General features: G+C 42.8%; 1 protein-coding gene across 1 annotated transcript; it reads right to left on the bottom strand.

Annotated features, from left to right (window-relative positions):
* Positions 1–268: 268 nt before the first annotated feature.
* LOC119508077 (cytochrome c-like) lies at positions 269–598 on the bottom strand. Its single transcript, XM_037801523.1, has one exon. The coding sequence runs from the start codon at positions 581–583 to the stop codon at positions 269–271; it is 315 nt and encodes a 104-aa protein (XP_037657451.1). The 5' UTR covers positions 584–598.
* Positions 599–21,286: the final 20,688 nt, after the last annotated feature.

The following is a 21,286-nucleotide window of genomic DNA, read 5'->3' as shown; positions in this document are numbered from 1 at the left end:
ATTACTAATTCAATCTAGCCTCAAGTCCAATTAAACCTTTAGAAGGTGGAATCAGTGATAGCATTTGCCAAACCAGAATTACTATCAAAATTTAAAAAGCTTGATCATATTCATTTAACTATAGCTAATCTTATTTAACTCAGAACTGTCCAAAAAATATGATGCCATTCATGATCTGAATTCTGGTGTATGAGATCAATTTAAATATGGTACATGTAAAAAAGTCACAAGACATTTGTCTTGTAATAAATAACACAGTGGCCAACTATTACTTATTTGTAGGTTTTTTGAGATAAACTATCAAGTCTTTCCCTTCTGTCTTCTTAATGCCAGTAAAGATCATTTTTGTTCCAGGGATGTACTTCTTGGGGTTCTCCAAATACTCCGTCAGTGTCTCGTTGCTCCATGTGATACCTTTGTTCTTGTTGGCATCTGTATATGAGAATCCAGGGGCCTGACCTGTCTTCTGCCCAAGCAGACCATGCAGATTTGGCCCAGTCTTGTGCTTGCCTCCCTTTTCCACGGTGTGGCACTGGGCACACTTCTGAACAAAAATCTTCTTGCCCTTCTCAACATCACCCATTTTGAATTCGCTCTTTCGTTGTGCGTGACATGAAGGTCCTCTCAGAAGCTGACCGTCCTGCTCTTTCATATGTGATTCTTTGAAGGACAGGTTGTGAGTCCTCAGAGGGCCCACCCCACACACTTGGTAATCCCAGGTGTAATGTGGGAGGCCAGGCTCCTGTGTTTTGGGTCACCTGGGCTTGTCCACTCCTGGCCTGCTGCTAACTTCAGTTCATATCTGGGAGATGCTTGCAAAGCCCAAAGCCTGCAGGCCAGGGCTCAGCCATCCAGCTTTCTCTCTACCTAGTGCCCAGTTTCCACAGAAAACCAAAGATGCAGGCTCAGCTTTAGACCAGAGCTCTCTTTCCTAAGGAGGGTTTGGGATTCTAGAGCTTTCTCTGCAGAAAGGGTTGCTCTGATTTCTAACAGCTGTTGGACCCAGCAGAACCAGGATGGAGAAGCTGGCTTCCTACTGAAGCCTTGCTCCCTTCCTTACAATTAACCCTTTTGCCCCCATTTTACCAATGAGAAAACTGAGGGAGAAACAAGACAAATGACCTGCTCGAAATCATAACTCAAAGTTTGACCTTTTGACTCTTCCAACACTGTGCAGTTCTGCACCATATAATTCTTCCTGATGCTTTATTTGGTCTCGTCCCTTCTGAGCGAGGGGGAAACACAGCTGTCGGAGCTTTGGAGGGGGGTGGGGGTGGAATGCTCTCCAGGATCCCTGCTCCCCAGCAGTGGGTCCCCCGCGAGTGAACTCCTGACCTTCAGGCCTGCTGCAGGAAGTGTGACGTAGGGGCTCCAGCTGAATGCTGAGGTCTGTGGGGAGACGCAGACAAGCCAGATTGAATTCTTTAGCTGGGGAGGTTAAAAATATGTTAGCGAATGGCAGGGCTAGAGTAGCTGATGTGCTTTGTCTCAGCTCCTGCAGGAATTGGCTTTGCTGCAAAATGATGTGTGAGCATCCATGCCCCGGCTGCCGGAAGGGTCTGGGTGAGATTTGGGGGCCCTGGGAGGCTGCAGGTGTGGATGCTGGGCCTCTAGGTCACTGGTGGACACCTGCTGTCACACACCCCCACCATGTCCCTCCCCGGCAGGGCCAGGGGATCTTCACAGCTGGGCAGTCTTGCCTAGGGTGGGTGGTGGACAGCAAAGAGGGGGAAGCAGGACCTTGTCGCTGCTTTGGGAGCCCCAAGCTCTCTTGAGAAAGTCCGGCTTCCATTTCGGGAATCTCTAGTGAGGAGCCAGAGACGTTAGGGACCTTTGTACGTGTGTGTGCCTTGGGAGTGAGTTCCTGAGACAGCACAGCACACGGGCCTCAGATCCAGCTCCTGTTGGACAAAGCAGGCTCACCCTCCCTCCACATTTCAACCAAGTGCTTGGGGAGCTCTGCTGAGTTTGGATGCCCAGGGTCCATGACCCTCTTTTTCTTTTGGTAACAGCCCCCTAGCTCCGGGAGCTGGGCCTCTGACTCATCCCAGTCAATCTGCGCACCGTCCCCCGCCGGCTGCAGGGGTGAGCATGCGTCCAAGGCTGGGCCAAAGAGACGTGCATTGGTCAGGACGGGCCAGGTTGTGCTGCAGTAATAAATCACCCTTCCCACCCCCAGCATCTCTTAATAACAAAAACATATGAGTATGTGTGTGTCTTTAATCCTCATTCAACTACTTGGGAAGCTCTCTCTTCCTGCTGGGATTGCAAAACTGTGGGATCTCAATCTGCAGAGTCGCCCTGATGGGAGAGTGTGCCTGGGAATGAAACCATCATGGAGGAGAGACGTGGGTTCCTGATACTATCTTTTGAGCACCTGGATTCAGCCATGCCTACCTTCTGTTGCCTGAATCCATCTATTACCTCCCAGTTCATTGGTTTTTTTTCTTCTTTCTTTGTTTCTTTTTTCTTTCCTCTGTCTTCCTTTCTTTCTTTTTTCTTCCCCTTCCTTTCTTTTTCCTTTCTCTTTTCTCCCTCCTCCCTCCCTCCCACTCTCCTTCCTTCCTCTGTCTCTTTCCTTTTTTTTTTTTTTTTTGGCTTAAGCTACTTTAAATTAGATTGCTGTCACTTGCCACCAAAATAATTATAATCTATAAACCCAAACTCTCTTTTCCTCTGGTAGCTGGTTCAGAGCTCACTTCCTCTAAGCAGTCTTCCCAAATTAATGCCCCTCCACCCCGATTCACTTGTTATTTCCATGTTTCCTTAGGATTTATAACTTTTTTTGGTATGGTATCATTTTGTGCTTATTTGTGAATCATCATTTTATCATAGAGTACTTTGTAGGTGTCTTTAACTAAATTATTTTCAAGTCAAGTAAAACAAACAGGTATTCCCTGAGCTTAACTATGTACCTGGCATTGTGCTGGTTGCTGGAATGGGGTGTGAGTACGTTGCTTTAAGATAATAATAGAAGGCTTGAATCGGGTCAGAGGTAAAAAGCATGGCCTGGGAAGGCTCTTTTAGGCTAAGGGAGTCCAGTAAGATGCCAAGGATGAACCGGCCTTTGTCCTAGGTATTGTCATAGGGAGCGAGGCTGGATTGAAGGGCACCAGCTTGTCTCAGATGCTTTGGAGAAGGGCCTCGTGAGCAGGAGGGTGGGAGGAAGGGCCACGTATTTGCCACTTTCTGAGTTGCCTTGGAGGCACCCTATTCCCTGCAGTCTCCTAACTTTCAAAGCCCCCTCAACTCTGGCATCAGTCCCATGACCTGGGTGTCAGGGCATTTGAAAAGCTCCTCTGAAATGCCTCAGGCTGAGGCAGCATGACGTCACCTCGCTCTGACCTAGGGCCCCCGGCAGGCCTGTCTCTTGTCTTATCTCCCAAGGACCAAGCCTTGACCCAGCTCTACCTGGATTCTTAGCCTGAGAGAGGGTTCCTTCTGGGGACAGGGTCCTGCCTCCATGTATATCTTTGCAGATTCTGTGCCCTGTCTTTGAACCTGGGGTTGGGTCCTTGCATGCTTCTGCCCTGACGAAAGCCATGGCTTTCTCTGAGCCCCCATGCCCCTTTCTTGTCAGGCCATTTGGGCTCTGGTCTTTGGCCAGTCCTCACGAGCCTGTCGTATTCATACCTGTCTTGTTGGGATGTGTTTTCTGGGGACATCCTGGAGGAAAGCCTTTCTCTCTGCTCTCTGCCAAATCGCCCCCCTTCTCCCTGAGAGCCATGGTGTCCATCCAACTTCTCTGAGGTCCAGGGTGCAGGGAGAGGAAATGACTGCCCCAAGGTCTCTTGAATGATCTGGAGTTTTACTTCGAAATATTTCTGCAGCATTTTGAGATCCTTGCATAGGATGTGGTGGATAACTATTATTAGAGCAGCTCAGAATGACTTCCCCTTTTGGTTTGGTAGGAATTGGAAGGAAAAGGCTTGGAATTCTATATTCTCAGGCTCCTGGCCCAGGCTTAACAAAAGTCCATTCAGGATGGAAATAACTTGCCACTGCGAGCTTGGCTGCCCATTCTATTACCAGCAGCACTTTCTCTTTGTGTGGAAACTGCTGTGCTGGTGTTTGCAGAAGGGGTTCCTCCCTGCTAACTGTGTGCTCTTTCATGCTCCAGAAGGCAGACTTCTTAGGAAATAGGACTTCCAATTCCACTGGGCCTCCCTGTTGTTTATCTTGTCTTCAAATGAACCATTGCTTCTTGTGACTTACTGAGAATCCAAAAGCTGCAGTTTGGATATATTATGCCCCCACAAAAGTCATGATATTTTAACCCAATCTTGTTCAGTGTTTTTGATTGAGTGTTTCCATGGAGATGTGACCCACTCAACTGTGGGTGAGAACTCTGATTAAATTATTTCCATGGAAGTGTGGACCCCACCCATTGAGGGTAAGTCTTAATTAGTTCACTGGAGTATTTAAGAGAGAAGCTAAGAGCCCACATAGACCCAGATGCTTGCTGACGCTGAGACATGCTTGGAGATGCAGACAGAAGGAGGTTTGGAGATGCTAAGCTAAGAGTGAAGCCCAGAGTTTGCCTGGAGAAGTTAAGAGAGGACCACCAGATGCTTAGAGAGAAATGCCCTGGGAGAAAGAAGCAAGGATGCACAGGAGCTGAGAGAGAGAGGAGCAAAGACAGATGCCCAGAGACATTTTGGAGAAAGCCGTTTTGAAACACAACCCAGGAGCAAGGGACCAGCAGACGCCAGCCATGTGCCTTTCCAGCCAACAGAAGTGTTCCGGACACCGTCGGCCATACTTCAGTGAAGGTATCCTCTTGTTGATGCCTTGGTTTGGACACTTTTATGGTCTTAGTACTGTAAATTTGTAACCTAATAAACCCCCTTTATAAAAGCCAATCCATTTGTGGTATTTTGCATAATGGCGGCATTAGCAAACCAGAACAGTCACCCAAACCCTTTGGACAGAAGCCCCCAAGTGGGGGCTGCCTATGCAATGGAGGAGAGAAAAACAGACTCAGGCTTGGATTCTTGTGGCCAAATCTAGTCTCATCTAATTAAAAGCTGGGGAAAGTTCTTAACCTCTGGAAGTCTGTTTCTTAATCTTTAAAGTAAGAATCACCATTTCTACCTTACCTGGGGTATTGTGAGACTTTTAATTTTAACATTCGAAAAGTTGGCCTAGATGTGGAAGGCTAGGAAAGATTTAAGATTCTGGGGTCTATTTGCAAGGTTGTTGTCATGGAGTTATTGGTCCTATGGAAAGATCATCCCTCCCAATATCTTAGTTCATGATGTCAGCTTCTTGGTTTTCTTATCCCTCTTACTTCTTACCCAACTCCTGGTTCTTGGGCTGTGGTGGTACCGTTGTCATCAGGAATTTTCCACTACCTGTGCAGATGTGTGCGCAGGACCAAAGCATCCTGTGGAACCACTCTTCCCTTTATCTTTTGGTTGCTCATACTATTTCTTTTTTGTTTTTTAAATTTTTATCAGAGTAATACCTATAAAGTTTTTAATACAAGGCATAATGGCAGAGACCCTTTAATTCAGCCAGCACATGGCTGTCCAGTATAGAGATGGTATTTTCCAGCTTCCCTTGCAGCTAGGAGTGGCTATGGGACTCAGTTCTGGCTGGTGAGATTCAAACAGAAGTGTTGTGTGGTTGCCTTGGGGAAAATTCCTAAAAAGACATTAGGTTTGCACCTTTTCCATTTTTGTCCCTTCCCCCATTCCATTGACTGGGGTTTGACAGCTGGAGCTGGAGCAGCCATTTTGAACTATTAGGTGATCTTGGAGGCAAGGCATGAAGTATGGTAGAGCAACAACAAAAAGAACCTGAGTCCTTGACAATTTTATGGAGCAGCCCTGAGCTGCCTATTTCCAGACATTTACCTGAAAGAGAAATAACTTTTGGTTTTAATTAAGGGACTGTTGTTTTGGGTTTCTGTTTCTTTCAGTCAAACCTAATTCTAGCAGACCCAATTACAAGTAGCAGCATCCTGCCCCCATACATTCCCACTTCTGAATCCTACACTCTAGAGACAACCACTTGCCACCTGTTGGCGGTTTCTTCTAGTATTTACCTCCAGAGGTCTAAATAACACATCTTTGCTGTTATTTCTGGTTTATTTGTTTGTTTTTGGCATTATCTATTGACCTCCTAGTCTGAAATATTAGGATTTAGCTCTCTTATGCTCCCCTCCCCTCTGCTACCTGCAGACATAGCCCTTCTGCCCATCCTGCCAGTACAGATTTTGGGTTGAAGCTGCATATACTGTATCTATACATTAATACGACCATGCAATATTTGTTCACAATATTGTGCTGGTTTGAATCTGTTATGCACCCCAGAAAAGCCATGTCCCTTTAATCCAATCTTTTGGGGGCAGATGTATCGTTGGGTGGGACCTTTGATTAGGTTGATTCCATGGAGATGTGACCCAGCCCATTCAAGGTGGGTCTTAATCCCCTTGCTGGAGTCCTCTCTGAGAGGATAAAAGACAGGTGAAACCCAGAGAAATCAGTGACACTTAGAGAGAAGATGCCCAGAGACATTTTGGAGAGTGAGAGCCATTTGGAAACCAGAGCCCAGGAGAGAAGGACCAGCAGACTCTGGCCATGTGCCTTCCCACGTGACAGAGGAACCCCAGATGCCATCGGCCTTTCTTCAGAGAAGGTGTCTGCCTCTTGATGCCTTAATTTAGACATTTTCATGGCCTTAGAACTGTAAATTTGTAATTTAATAAATCCTGATTGAAAAAGCCAACCCATTTCTGGTGTATTGCATTCCAGCAGCTTTAGCAAACTGAAATAACAACTGAGCTAACAAGTAAGCCCATATCATGGTGAGTGTTCTATGATTATACTTTTTTTTAAAAACAAAATTCACATTTTATTTAGATTGAAATAAATTGTATAAAATAGATTCTCTTCTCTAAAGATAACAATATTTTCTGTATTATTCCTAGATTAACCACAAAACACTTATTTTTGTTGGCTTTCCAGATTTTGCTTATAAATCAAGATGATGCAGTAGAGACAGTCATGGAAATAGACAGCAGAAAACAGACAAATCAGTTGTCAGTACCCATGGCCTCTGATTCTGTCTTGACCATGAAACAGAAGTGTTCAACACATACCTGCTAAAAAGCTTTGGAAGGTGCAGGCTCAACAAAGGAACACAAACAGCAACAACCAGATGTGGAAAGAGGTATTTGAACTTCATGTATAACTTGTTACTTTAGGTTCATTTGATGGAGACAAAATGTACACTGAAATCCTTGCTTGGTGAGCTCAGTTTCTCTCACTCTCTGGTAATTCCTTTAACTGTCCAATACAAATGTTTAACAATATACTTAGAACCCCTACTAGTTAAAGGTCAGTCATGAACCTCATTGTAACATTTTACAAAATATATCCATTCCTTTCTCACACACCTTCTCAACAGTTATTTCCTCAGAGTATTGATAACTTGACTGATAATCTGACAATTGGATTCACAGTGATGATAAATGTTATGTCTAAAGTGATTTAACTAAAATAATTCAATGCTTTCAAAGCTATTTTCTGGAAGAAATGATGCATCTTCAAAGCAAGAGAGTTCAAATAGGGGCCCTTTAAATAGATTATTAATGACTAATGTATTAAATGGGACACCTATAGGCAAAGATAGTCAGTGATAAAGCAGCCTACATACGCCTTACAGCTTTTCCTACAAATATAAGAGAAAACCTATTTAAAAAGTCTCTTCTGTATTTTCAATAGTTTCTGAATTACCTGTAGGAAGCTCTGACTTAGTTGTATAGAGTTTGATATATGTGTTCACCATCAAATAAAGTTTATATCAAAATTTATGTTAAGCAAAGCTGAGTTACTTGACTTTTGATCTGTCAAAACGTTCCTCAGGTATGCTTTGAGACACTTCTGAACATTTTCATATCATTGATTCTCAACCTTTATCATAGGAAGAATACATAAGACCCTCAACAATGCATAAACTGTAGGAAAAAATTTGATGTCAGGCAGATGGAGGGCTTCGTAAATGGTGGCTGGAAGCTCTATATCTTTCCCTCTGTGTTTCCACTTGATTCTCCAACAATGAAGCTCAGCTGAGAGTGTGTCAGGATTGGACAAGTCACTTCTGTACGTGTCAGCATGGTGTTCCTCCAAATACTGAATTTGAGCTGTCCCGTGACAGAGGGGACCAGAGATGAGCATTTAAGAGCTCTGAGATGCTGTTGTGAGTATATATCTTTAAGTTCCTGAACACTGTGCTCCAGTCTCGGAATACTTAAGGTTTCTTTATAGTGACTCTCAGATGTTAGTCGAGATGCCAGGTTACCTTGCTGAGCCCTGCGGGATTTGCCAAGGAGTTTCATTTGAATATCAAATTTGGTTGCCATATCTGTTATTTCCTCAAACCAAAATTCTTGATAAACCTCAATATTTTCCTTCATTTCATTTAGCGAATGCACACTGCAGTGAAGCTGCTGGTTGCAAAGAAGACTTCAGAGATTTCTCCCTGGAGATTTTTCCCAAAGGCTCTTGTAAAAAATAGGACATTTTAAAGAGCAACGTTGGTAAAAATGAAATAAAAATCTGTTACTGCATTACAGAGTACACGTGCTCCACCAGCTATACTATAATATAATACTATAATATAAATAGAGTATATAGTATAGTATAAATATACTATATAGTATAAAATACTATAATATAAATATTATATTTCATCTAATATTTGTGTCACTATTTATACTATCTAAACGTAAAACAAGTGCATTGCAGGAGAGCCACTAAAATTTCAAAAGCATCATGCCTGCTTGTCCATTGAGAATGGCAAATTTCCTTCAGTTCATTACCTCTTTCTTCATTGCTTTGAAAAAGGTCTGAAATTACATTGTCAAGTTCTAAAAGTAGTTGCAGTGATTGATGGAAAAAAAAGAAGAAAATTCCTCAGTTATTCCCAATGCAAGAGATACTCCTCTAACAGGCACTGATTTTGCTAACCACATATTTAAGGCATAGGAAGAGTAGAGTGTGCAGATAGCTTGGGGATATTTCTCTAGATGTCTAGAAGCAACAACTTCCATCTTGGAAGAAAATCCACTGGACACAATGTAAGCCTGTCCACGACAGTACTCCATGTTTAGCCCCACTTCTCAGTTACCGTAGTGTGAAATGTCGCAGCTGGAATTTCTGCATCAGCTTCGTAAGGCAGGAAGCCCACAAATTCCTCTCTCAGTTTATGAGATTAATCATGAAACCTCACCAACACGGGCCAGTGCTCTTGCCCTGCTATGTCCACTGAAGCATCAGTGATAATGGAAAAGAAGCATGAGTCTCTCACTTCCCTGAAAGTTTCTTCCCGAATGCAGCTCTCACTGTTCTTGTTTGCTAAAGGTGCCAAAATGCAACATATCAGAAATGGATTGGCATTTACAATGGGGATTTATTAGGTTGCAAATGTACAGTTCTAAGGCCATGAAAATGTCCAGATTAAGGTATTCAGAGGTAAATACCTTCTCTGAGGAAAGGCTGATGGTATCTGGGGTTCCTCTGCCACATGGGAAGGCACACGGCTGGCTCTGCTGAACCTTCTCTCCTGCATTATGTTCTGGTTTCAGTGGCTGTTTCCAAAATGTCTCTGGGCTTTTGTCTCAGCTCCTCTGGGTCCTTGCTTGTTTCTCCTGGGAGCAAACTCTGGATTACATCTCTTAGCTTTTCTCCAAACTATCTCTCAGTTTCTCCAGGCATCTGGGTCTGTGTCAGCTCTAAGCTCTTTCTCTTTTCCCTGAGCTCTCTTAAGGACTCCAGTAAATTAATTAAGACCCACCTTGACTGGATAGGGCCACACCTCCATGGAAATAATATAATCAAAATGTGCCACCCACAATAGGTCTGCCCCCACAAGTTTGGATTAAAAGAACGTGGTCTTTTATAGGGTACATAACAGATTCAAACCAGAACACTCACATATCTCTAGTATCTATTTCTGCTGTTTCTGAACAGAACAACGTGTTAACTGCTGATGGTTCAAAGTGCTTTCTTAGAACCTTGTTCTAGTTTGCTAATGCTGCAGAATGTAAAACACCAGAGATGGATTGGCTTTTATAAAACGGGGATTTATTTCGCTACACAGTTACAGTCTTAAGGCCACAAAGCGTCCAAGGCAACACATCAGCAATCGGGTACCCTCACCGGAGGATGGCCAATGGCCTCCGGAAAACCTCTGTTAGCTAGAAGGCAGCTGGCATCTGCTCCAAAGCTCCGGCCTCAAAACGGCTTTCTCCCAGGACGTTCCTCTCCAGCAAGCTTGCTTCTCTTCAAAACATCACTCCCAGCTGCACTCTCTTTTCTCTCTTTGAGTCAGCTCATTTATATAGCTCCACCGATCAAGGCCCACCCCGAATGGGTGGGGCCACGCCTCCATGGGAACATCTCATCAAAATTATCACCGACAGCTGGGTGGGGCACACTCCAAGCAAATCCAACCAGCACCAAAACGCCTGCCCCACACAAAACCACAAAGATAATGGCATTTGGGGGACACAATACACTCAAACCGGCACAAACCTCTTCACCAGAATTTATTCGGCACTCCAGCAGTGCTTGGAAGTTATCAGGAGTAAAGAGACCTTTGGGGAGTTCATCAGCCTCATGTTCATCCAGAGGTATGTTTGATTTTCCCAGAAGAGTCAAAATTTCAAATAAAGATTTCAGGTGTTCTTTGTTTTTCTTCTCTTCAAGGGTACAAGGTAAAATGTCTTCATCCTGTCCTTCACCCCCTTCTTCTGCATTTGGGTTCTGAGCCCTGCTGTGTTTGTTTCTTTAAGTTTGGTTCCTGTTCAGAAGTTCCATCGGTTATTTTCCGTTTCAGTGTCTTGATTTCATCTTCACTCAATTCTTTTATTCATTTTCTGTGTCTACTATATTGATTGTTCAAATGGCAGGTAAGATCAAATATTGATGGTATAGCATTACCTGAAGAACTGTCCTATAAGGACTAGTTTTGCAGATCCTAGAGCTCTCAAAGTGTTTGGCACATAACTGATAACGCTTATTTAGTTAATCAAGTGTTTCATCTTCAAAGTCAGCTCTCCTACAATTCTCCACCCACTTCTGGCAGCTGGCTGGACCCATGGGAACCTGAAGATGTCCAGGTCATACTGCATGCTCTTCTGTGTGCATTTGATATGGGGGACACATTTTTTAAAAGCAGTTTATTTTTTTTTCCACTTAGTATAATTTTTAAAAAATTATTATTTTTTAATTAAAAATGTTGTAGGTTTACAGAAACATCATGTAAAAAATACAGTGCTCTCGTACACCCTCCTATTGTTGACACTTTGCATTAGTGTGATACCTTTGTTACATTTGATTGACAGCATATTAGAATAGTAGTATTAACTACAGTCCATAGTTTATATGTATTTTTCTGATATACCACCCTATTATTAAAATCTTGTATTAGTGTCACACATTTGTTATAATTCATGAAAGAACATTCTTATAGTTGTACAATTAACCCCAGTCATTGTCCATATCAGGGTTCACTGTATTATACAGTCCTATGTTTTGTTTTCCTTTTTAAGCAGTTTTATGGAGATGTACTCACATACCATACAATCCATTTTTACCAGTTTGTATATATTATGTCCCCCAGAAAAAGCCATATCCTTTAATGCAATCTTGTGGGGGCAGATTTATTAATCTTTCTGATTAGGGTGTGACCTCTTGATTGAATGTTTCCATGGAGATGTGACTCATCCAAGTGTAGGTGATAACACTGATTAGATTATTTCCATGGAAGTGTCACCCCGCCCATTCAGCATGGGTGTTAATTAAATCACTGGAGCCCTGAAAGAGCTTAGACAGAAGGAGCTCAGTGCTGCAGCTGAAAAAAACATTTTGGAGACAGCTGTTGAAAGTAGACTTTTGCTAGCCCAGAGTTTGCCTGGGAGAAACTAAGAGAACACCCTAGACGCTTAGAGAGAAACATCCTGGGAGAAAGCCATTTTGAAACCAGAACCTGGAGCAGACGTCAGCCATGTGCCTTTCCAGCTGACAGAGGTTTTCTGGATGCCATGGGCCATTCTTCAGTGAAGGTATGCTCTTGTTGATGCTTTAGTTTGGATACGTTTATGGTGGTAGAACCTTAAATTTGTAACCAAATAAACCCCCTTTATAAAAGCCAATCCATTTCTGGTATATTTTATATAACGGCAGCATTAGCAAACCGGAATACCATCCAAAGTATACAATCAGCAGTTCACAATATCATCACATAGTTGTGCATTCATCACCATAGTCAAGTATATATATATATATAGAGAGAGTATATATATATTTCTTTTCATATATATAGAGCTTTTTTGCTTTTCATGGAATCAATGATGCATCTTTTTTGGCTTGTCTACTTTTCCTCTGTTTCACTACTTTACTGACATACAGTTTAGAGGTAGTAAAATGTACAGATCTTAAGTGCAAACTAATGGCTTTTAAGAGATGATTTATTATTAAGGTGAAATTCACATGCCATAAAATTAACCATTTTAACGTGGACAGTTCGGTGGCTTTTAGTACTTTCACAATGTTGTGTAACTATCACCTCTGTTTAATTCCAGAACATGTTCATCACCCCCAAGGGACAACATACCACTTAAGCAGTCACGCTCCATTACCCCCGTCTCAGTTCCTGACCACCACCTATCTACTTTCTGTCTCTGTGGATTTACCTATTCTGGACATTTCATATAAATAGAATCATACAATATGTGACCGGGTGTGTCTGGCTTCTTTTACTTAGCATGTTTTTGAAATGCATCCATGTACTTGATGATTTTTACATGATATACCTGTGACATCACCAATATTGAGACAGAGAACGTTTTATCATCCCAGAAGCTTCCCTGACACCTCTGTCCAGTCAATAACTACCTGGCCCCACCTCTCCACCCTACTGATAACTACTATTTTGACTTCTATCCCCATAGATTGGTTTTGCCTGTATCCTTGAACTTCATATGAGTCTATGAACTGGAAGAGCTGGAAATCTGGATTTTTCTGGCTTTTACATGCTGGCAACTAACTTGGGTTTTAAAAAAATCAACATGTGAGTCAAATAAAACACAACCACTGGCAATATTTGGCTCCAGAGTCACCATGTTGTGAACCTCTAGTGTGAGCTTTACAGTTATAGCAAATTATTATAACATTCATCCTCTTGTGTCTCCCAATAACCCTGTGAAGCCTCTTGCCAAAGGTCTGGTCATGGGTAGAACTTGTCTCAAGAACTAAGCCTAGTGCTCAGTTTAAGGGACTTTTTTGGCTATTAGGAGACTTTTTTTTTTTTTTTTTGGTTTTTGGGGCAGCCATGGGGAATTGTTGTCCAAATCTCCCTTCACGAGAAAACCTGCTGCGAAGAGTATAGGTAGTTGGCAATCTCCAGCTGCCACTCTTTAGGGTCTGCTGCGGTGCCATGCTGAGGCCATGTTCTGCTAAAGTTACTCCCAGACAAGACTGACCCTGAAGGGGTGCTAGAACTGGGTCATTCTTGCCCAACTCAGGACTTCTCTGGTGGGCTCCCCATCCTGCTGGCCGAGACATTTTCCAGGAGCTGCCCCGTGGTCCTACACACCCTCCTTCCTTCCCACTCTCCCTTCACAGGGGTCAGCCCTGCATTGCCATCTGAGGCTCTAACCTGCCCACTCCTGTTCTCCCCTTTATCCTTCACAGCATTTCCCCCAACACATCTCTTGCACTTCTCATTTTGTCTCTGTTTCGCAAAGGACCCTAACAGATACAGCTTTTAGGGCCTCTGAGAATACATGTACAGAGGCTGCTTCTATCTCTGCCTAAGATCTCTGTGCAGAAAAGCAGCGGCCAGTAAAGAAATCTCAGGACACTACAGGTTGGCAGGGAGGGACCTCAAAGGGCAGCCGGCCCCATTCCTTCTGCACGGCTGCAGCCACGAGGGGGCTGGAGACCTCCCTGTCGGGTATTGGCAGTCATTCGAATGGTCCTGGGAATGGTTTCCCTTCTCTCAGGAGCTGGGGCGACCCAGGGTTTTGAGAGCCAAGAATTCTATGCCGTTTTCCTAGTTCCTGTCTGAATGTAGCAAATACAGTTCAGGAGCTTCTCCAAAGGGGTGTGGGGGAGGCTTACCACCCTAGCCCCACTTCAGGACAGTTGGGATTTGACCCATAACTGAACAGTATCCATCCCCCAAAATTCCTGTCCAGCCGGAACCTCAGAATGTGACCTTATTTGGAAATAAGTTCTCTGCAGATGCAGTTAGTTAAGATGAGGTCACAATAGGTTAGGGTGAGCCCCAAATCCAATCACCGTTGTCCTTAGACAAAGAGGACAGGCACACAGAGAGACGTACTTCGGAGAGGAAGCCCATGTGACAACGGAGCCAGAGATCAGAGTTTTACGGTCACAAGCCAAGGAGCGCCAAGGACCGCTGGCCACCAATAAAAGCGAGGAAGAGCCAAGGCACAGGTTCTGCTTAGTGTGCATGGAAGGAACCAACGCTGCCAACCCTCTGATTTTGGACTTCTGGCCTCCAGAAGGTGAGAGAATAAATTTGTGTTGTTTTAAGCCACTGAGGGTTGTGGTGCTTTGTTACAGTGGCCCCAGGAAACTGGCTTCCCCGAGTCCCCCTCTACACCAGTCATGTTGGCCGACCCTGCTCTGACTCTTCGCAGGGCAGAAATGTAGATGGTTTGCCAGTGACAGAAACCTCTCGGTTAACCTCTGGGAGACTCTTAAAAAAGGCTGATAAATTGGATGGACAAGCCCATGCCACGGGTTACTGTTCTTGGGCCACGCTGGGCTGAGCTCTCCCCCCCCCCCCGCCCCGTTCCCTTTTCTAGAAATGTCAGTTTTCACTGAGTTTCATGCTAGGGAGGAGATGGAACCTGGCATGAACCCAATGCTCACTGAATGATCCAGGAGAACGGAGAAGCAGAGCGTTCAGGCCGTGACTTCTATTTATTCTCATATCTCTTTTCATTAGCATGCTTTCTCTCCACTGAATATTTCAAAATGACACTTTTGCATTCAAGGTCCCTGACCTTGGATCTTAGAGGCATTGGATTTGTGTCAACTTCTGGAGGAGAGAGACTCCTTCCATCGTCTTCCCCTCATGGCCCCTCTGATGATTCTGTGGATAAGGGGGGGCTTTTGTTGGAATGGAGCCAGGGTCCCTCCTCCTGTCACCCTGCTGGGTGAATTTGAGTCCATGGCATTTTCTGGAGGGAGATCTGCCTTTTTCCTGATCTCGTCTATTATCAGAACTCGCCTGTGTTCTTACGAGCCAAAAGCCAGGAGAGGCTTCCATGCTGCTGCCAGTTCCCTTTCAGAACTTCCCCTGTTGCTGTGGGCATGAGCCTCGCTGGCATCGTGGAACTGGGAGGGTTCCGAGGGAGGTGGAGCTGTCGAGCCTGGAAGGCTGTCTTCATGTTCCCGGTGTTATTCTTGGTTCGGAAACCCTAGCGAGCTCTCTAGCTATTTTTTTTTTTTTTTTTTTTTTTGCAAATTCACCCCACTCACTCTGAGAAGGCATTTGGAGCCTGTCCTGGAGTTCCATTCCGTTCCTTTGTGCTTTTCATCGTTTTGCTTTTTAAAAATACATTTCTCTTCATTTCAGCTGAGTCATTTTCCTCCTCCTCCTTTGCCTCCTCCTTTTCTTGACACTCCCGGGGAGCCGGAAGGAGCCCTGTTCCAAATCCTTGGCTCCCATGTACCAGATCTCTTCCAAATGTCAAACTCTTAGGAACCCTGGCACAGAGCAGGGTGGGCTCTGGCCGCAATCCCCATCCTCCCTCGTCCTTGTCAGTTTCTGCTTTCCTTTATCATTAATGAGGTTGGTTAACTGGCTTTTCTGTGGGTACCTGGCCTGGAGGTTTTCAGGGAGAGTTTGGCAGGAAGGGCCTTACTCTCCCCAGCCTGGCTGCCCATCGCTGCCCAGCTGAGCCTGCTACCTGGGGTTCCTTTCAGAACACAGCATCCTGAAGCTTCTCAGGGTCTCTTCTTCCCCTGCAGGGAGAGGCTGGGATTTGCTCAACACCTCCATCTCTTTAGCACTGGAGGCAGCACAGGAACCTCCTATCCCTCATTCCCAATTCAGGCAAATTCCCCGAATGCAGAGCTGACCTCTCTGTCCTGTCAATCAAAGACTTGGCACCTACCTCCGAGAATTGACAGGACGGAGTGGAAAGAATGGGGACAACTCATCCCATCTGCTTTCTAGGCTTTGAGTGGAAACCTTCAAAAAATGGCCCAGGAGAATTAATAACCATCATTTACATGGAATTTCTCAGTCTTCAAAGCATTTCCTCTGTATTATGTCTTTGTGTGCAGCTTATGTCATTATAGCCTCACAACTCCCCTGTGAGGGGAGCTGGGTAGTTGTTAGTTTCTTTATTTTGTAGCTGAGAAAACAGGCTTAGAAAATTTAACTGATTTGGCCAGGTCTCAGGCTCAGGCCTGATTTACTTTTTTTTTTTTTTCCAACAGATACTATATACTAACGTTTACAGCCGCATTATTCACATCAGCCAAAAGGTGGAAGCATCAAGTGTCCATCAACAGGTGAATGGATAAATAAACTATGCAGATACACACAACGGAATATTACTCAGCCATAAAAAGGAATTCAGTTGTGATACATGCCATATAACATGGATGAACTTTGAAGACATGTTGACTGAAATAATCCAGGTAAAAAAAGGATAAATATTATATGAACTTGCTTATATAAAATACCTAGAAGAAGCACATTTCATAGAGATAGATAGTAGATTACAAGTTACCAGGGGCCAAAGGAGGTGTCGGGGAGGGGTGGTATTGGAAGGGGGAGTTAGTGCTTAATAACTGTGCAAAGCTTTGACTGAGATGCTACAGATGAAAAAGCTGGGATAAAAGGATGGTGGCAATGGTAGCACAATATTTTTAATGCAATTAGTATTTCTGAATTCTATACTTGAAAGTGGAAAATTTTGAATTGTATATATGGTACTAGAGTAAAAATTTTTTTAAACAATAGGGAAACAAAACCAAAAAAGCACATAGTGATATCAGCAGCATACCGATGAATGCCTTGACTTTGTGCTGTCATTAAAATAATTTCTATGTCTATCCTCTTAAAACTGCTGCTATGCTTTTCTATTAAAAGATACATTTCTTTTTCATCTCTCGTTATATAGCTGCTAGTCTTGAAAATATCTTATTCCTTAAAAATACACATTAAACATTTTCTTTAGTTTATACATATGAAACAAATAACAAAAAGAAACATTTCTTTATTAGCATGTCGTAACACTGACCTTTTGTTTTGAACAAAAATAAGGCGTACTTACAGTGCTAAATTAACAGAAGGAAAATCTGCAAACAGAAACTTAGTAGATACATGTTACATATTACTATGATTCTGGGACAAATTTATTTCTTAATTGACAGGACCAAACTATCAACTTGATCACTTGTTTTTTAGGTATTTTCCTCTGTTTCTAGAAAACATTTACTTTCACTACCTGTTTGCTGAAGTGACACGTACTGTGCCAGTGCCTTCCACCCCAGTCAGAAAGCTCTTTTAACACATAACCTCGGCCTCAGAGGATCTGGATGAGATCTCAGTTGCACCCCTAACTGTAGGAACTTGGGCAACTCACACATCTTTTCTGGACCTTAATTTCCTTATGCGTAAACTGAAGGGACTGGTTAGTAAATTGTTTCATGGGCCTTTCCAGAATTAAAATTCTTCACTATATGATCCTTTTATGGTCCTTTTATATTCTTAAAAAATTCCTCAAGACAGTTTTTTTTGTGTGGGAGCTAATGTGTTTTGGAATGGGTGGGTCTTATATCCTGGGAATTCAAGTAAAATAAAATCTCATTTTTATGTAATACATGCTTCTGTTTCCTTTCATCTGTACGGATAATAATGCCTTGAATATTATCCAACAAAGGTCATTTGTATTCCTCATCCATTAACTCTTGATTATAAGAGAAAACTGACCAAAATTAGATAGACGTTAAAGAGTTAAAAGTTTTGATTTCATAACACATTCATTATTACTGCCTAGATAGGGAGCCTCAGTAAATATAATTGTCTGTTTTCATAATCAATTTTATTCCTCTGTTAGGATTCATGATGAAACAAAATGAAATTTAATAACCCTAATTATTAAGAGTTTGTGGAGTCTAGAACTAAAATTGGTGTCAAGAATCAGATTATTAATCAAAACAGATTAAGATGTTGACTTGTTTTTTGCTGTTAAAAGCCCAAATTCCAAGTCAGGAATCTCATTTTTTTTTTTTCCCAAAATTTCTCCAGTTTAATATATTTCTTATAAAGCAGCAAGCATTGTGCCTGTCAAACAGCAATCTCTTAATCATAAACTATAGCTTATAATTATTACCACCTAAGTCTTAGCAAATATTTCCTGAAAATAAGTGAACTGCTGAAGGTGCAGGAAGCAGACAAGTGTTGCATGTAAGAAATGCCTGCTGGAAGAGTTAACTTATTTGTTGGTAAGGAACATAATCAGATCCAAAGTTTTGGGGAGAAAATGGCTATAATGAGTTAAATGAAATGCATTATTAAAATGAATTTTGCCTGCTTATTTTTGCTTTTACTAATACAGTGACTAGAGAATTTTAAATTACATATGAAACTTGCATTATATTTCTATGGGACATCACTGTTCTAGACAAAGCCTGATGAAATATGGGCAAACCTCCAAATGGCCCAGGATAGCCTTTCTAATAAAATAGTAATCAATAATCTCTTGTACAACAAAGCAAAGCAAAAACACATGCAACATCTTAAAACGGGAGTTAGAATGTAGAAGCAACATCTAAAGCATATGAAAGAAGCATGCTACATTTTATGGAACAAGGGTTGACAAACTTTCTTTCTGTAAAGGGCCAGCTAGTAAATACTTTTGGCTTTGTGGGTCAGGTCAGACAGTCTCTGTTGCAACTGCCCAACTCAACTACTCAGCATAAAAGCAGCCATATATAATACATAAACAGATGGGCACGGTGTTTTCCAATAAAACTTTATTTATAAAAACAGGTCACTTAGATTTGGCCCATGGGCTGTAGTCTGCCAACTCCTGTTACAGAGCACAGCACCATGAATGAATTCAAATTTCAGAATCTTATAGTGAGTTTTAAAATAACAAGACTTGGTTTAAACAAGAGCATTAAAGAACAAGAAAGGCCCAAATCAGCTGACAGACAATGTTTTCTCATTTGGCAAAAAATGGAACCCAGGAAATGAGACAAAAATGATAAGAAAAACAAGAACATTTTTTTTTTAATCTTGGAATCATTTCTTAGAAAGTCATGGAAAAAAACCCAACTTACATTTAACTCTGTTATCCACAGTAATGTTACAAATAAGAGGTCAAAAGTGACAAACAAACAGAAAGTCCTCCTGACATCAGATATGCCTTTCTTTTCCCGTCCTTCGTAAGACTCAATCCTGGCCATGAGTTGTGTGGCGTTGATAGAATGGACATCGTGCAAAGAAGCATGAGAGCTCTGGCTCCCAGTGAGAGTGTTCTCCATGGCTTCTGGCAGGTGGTTCATCCTGGAGGAAGGTTAAGGGAGCCTTTTTCCAACTTCACCATCCCTAGAGAGAAGAGACCTCCTTATTTTCAAAACCCATAATTGAAGCAAAGGTACCATAAGTTCTTTCGCTTGGTGAGATTCTGCTTCTCATCGGGAGGTTCCGGGGCCAGCCGCCCCAGACTGGCCCGGGGACAGCGGCTCCGCGGTGGCGGAAGCCCTTGCGGGCGGAGGGCCTGATTTACTTTTCCAGTCATTATTTATACCCCATCTTATTCCAAAACAGAGTGGGAGTGGCCAGATCAGTTGTCTTACCTATGTCTCCTGACTCCAGAATAACTGGCTTCCCACTGAATTTTTATTTTTGACACCCTCTCACTGATTCTCTGACATTCCCATGCCCGTTACACAATGACATATTTGCTTTTGAGGTTAAAGTGAATTAAAACTAATCTGAGTTGATATTTTGGCACCTTTTTGGACAAGAAGAGACACCTACCTAGGTTTAGTCATTCACTCACACTGCACAATGATGGGGCTGCTGATGTTCTATGAAATTGTGTACAAAACATGATTCAGTCTCTGTCCTCATGTAGTTTAGAAATTGGGGTTGTTATACTACCAAGGGTGAAATTAAATCCCTAACTTAGATTTACAGATTATTCTGGAAAACCCTTCAACCTCTTGAGACTGGCCATGTTGTGAGAGTCCTCCGGCCATGAGAAGCCAGCAGGGAGGCAGAGAGAGGCATGAGGTGCCATCATCTTGAAGGCGCCATCTTGAAGGTGCCATCTTGGAATTGGATCCTCCAGCTCCAGTTGCCCCAGCTGACGCCATGTGGAGAAGAGATGAACCACCTGGCTGAGCCCTCTCAAAATTTCTAACCCAAGAAATTGTGAGTAAAATAAAATCATTTTAATCCATGATGTTTCAGGGTAGTGTGTTATATGACAATAAAAAGCCAGGATGGAATCCTACAGCCTGATTGCTTTCCTGCACAAAGCCCTCTTTGGAGCACACAGTCCTTTGCTGAGTTTTATTCATAACTCATGAGGGCATGCAGGTGGACCCTGTCCTCTTTAGCATGCCACTTCTTTTTACATGGGTATTTCCCCTTAACTTTAACAGCCGTAAAAAATACTGGAAGTTCTCTCATGGAAGATGGAAGCAGCTTATTCTCTTCAGCACCTTGTAAACAGTTGCCCTGCCTCTGAGGATTCCTTGGAGGTGCATTTCTTGTTTCTTTCAACCTTTATCGAGTGCAAGGGCAGACGTGGTTTTAGATGGTGGCTAGTGGCTGCATACCCTAAGGCAAATGACACCGGGGTTCTGACAAAAGACAGGATTCATTTTGTTGAGGACAATTTCATGCATAAGCTTAGATTAACTTTGTAACTTTTGTTTTTTTGTTCTCTTTGGGGGATGACTTTTTTTCCCTCATTCTTTTTGGGAGTGATAAAAACCCAACCGATTATGCAAACATCAGCAAGGAGTGTGACACCCAGCCCAAGGCTTCCATTGTTCTTTTCTTCTCTGCTCTGCCTACAAAAAAAAATTCACATAAAACCTGCTCTCTGGCCGAGGCCTGTCCCCTCGCCAGCAGGGGGCTTTCTTTCTTGTTGACTTAAGACCAAATTCAGATTTCTGTCTTCAGATTTTGGGGCTCACAGCTCCAGCTTCCTTTGGAAACCTTGCTTAAGTATCAGCATATTTGGGGGCCGTTCTGTCTTCTTCCT

This window comes from Choloepus didactylus, chromosome 13 (genome assembly GCF_015220235.1).
Source record: "Choloepus didactylus isolate mChoDid1 chromosome 13, mChoDid1.pri, whole genome shotgun sequence".
Taxonomy (NCBI): domain Eukaryota; kingdom Metazoa; phylum Chordata; class Mammalia; order Pilosa; family Megalonychidae; genus Choloepus; species Choloepus didactylus.
Note: the sequence above shows the minus strand (reverse complement) of the source record. Positions and strands in the feature narration are given on the sequence as shown.

Coding starts and splice junctions, on each gene's coding strand:
- LOC119508077 (XM_037801523.1), bottom strand. CDS start 583: ATGGGTGATGTTGAGAAGGGCAAGAAGATTTTTGTTCAGAAGTGTGCC.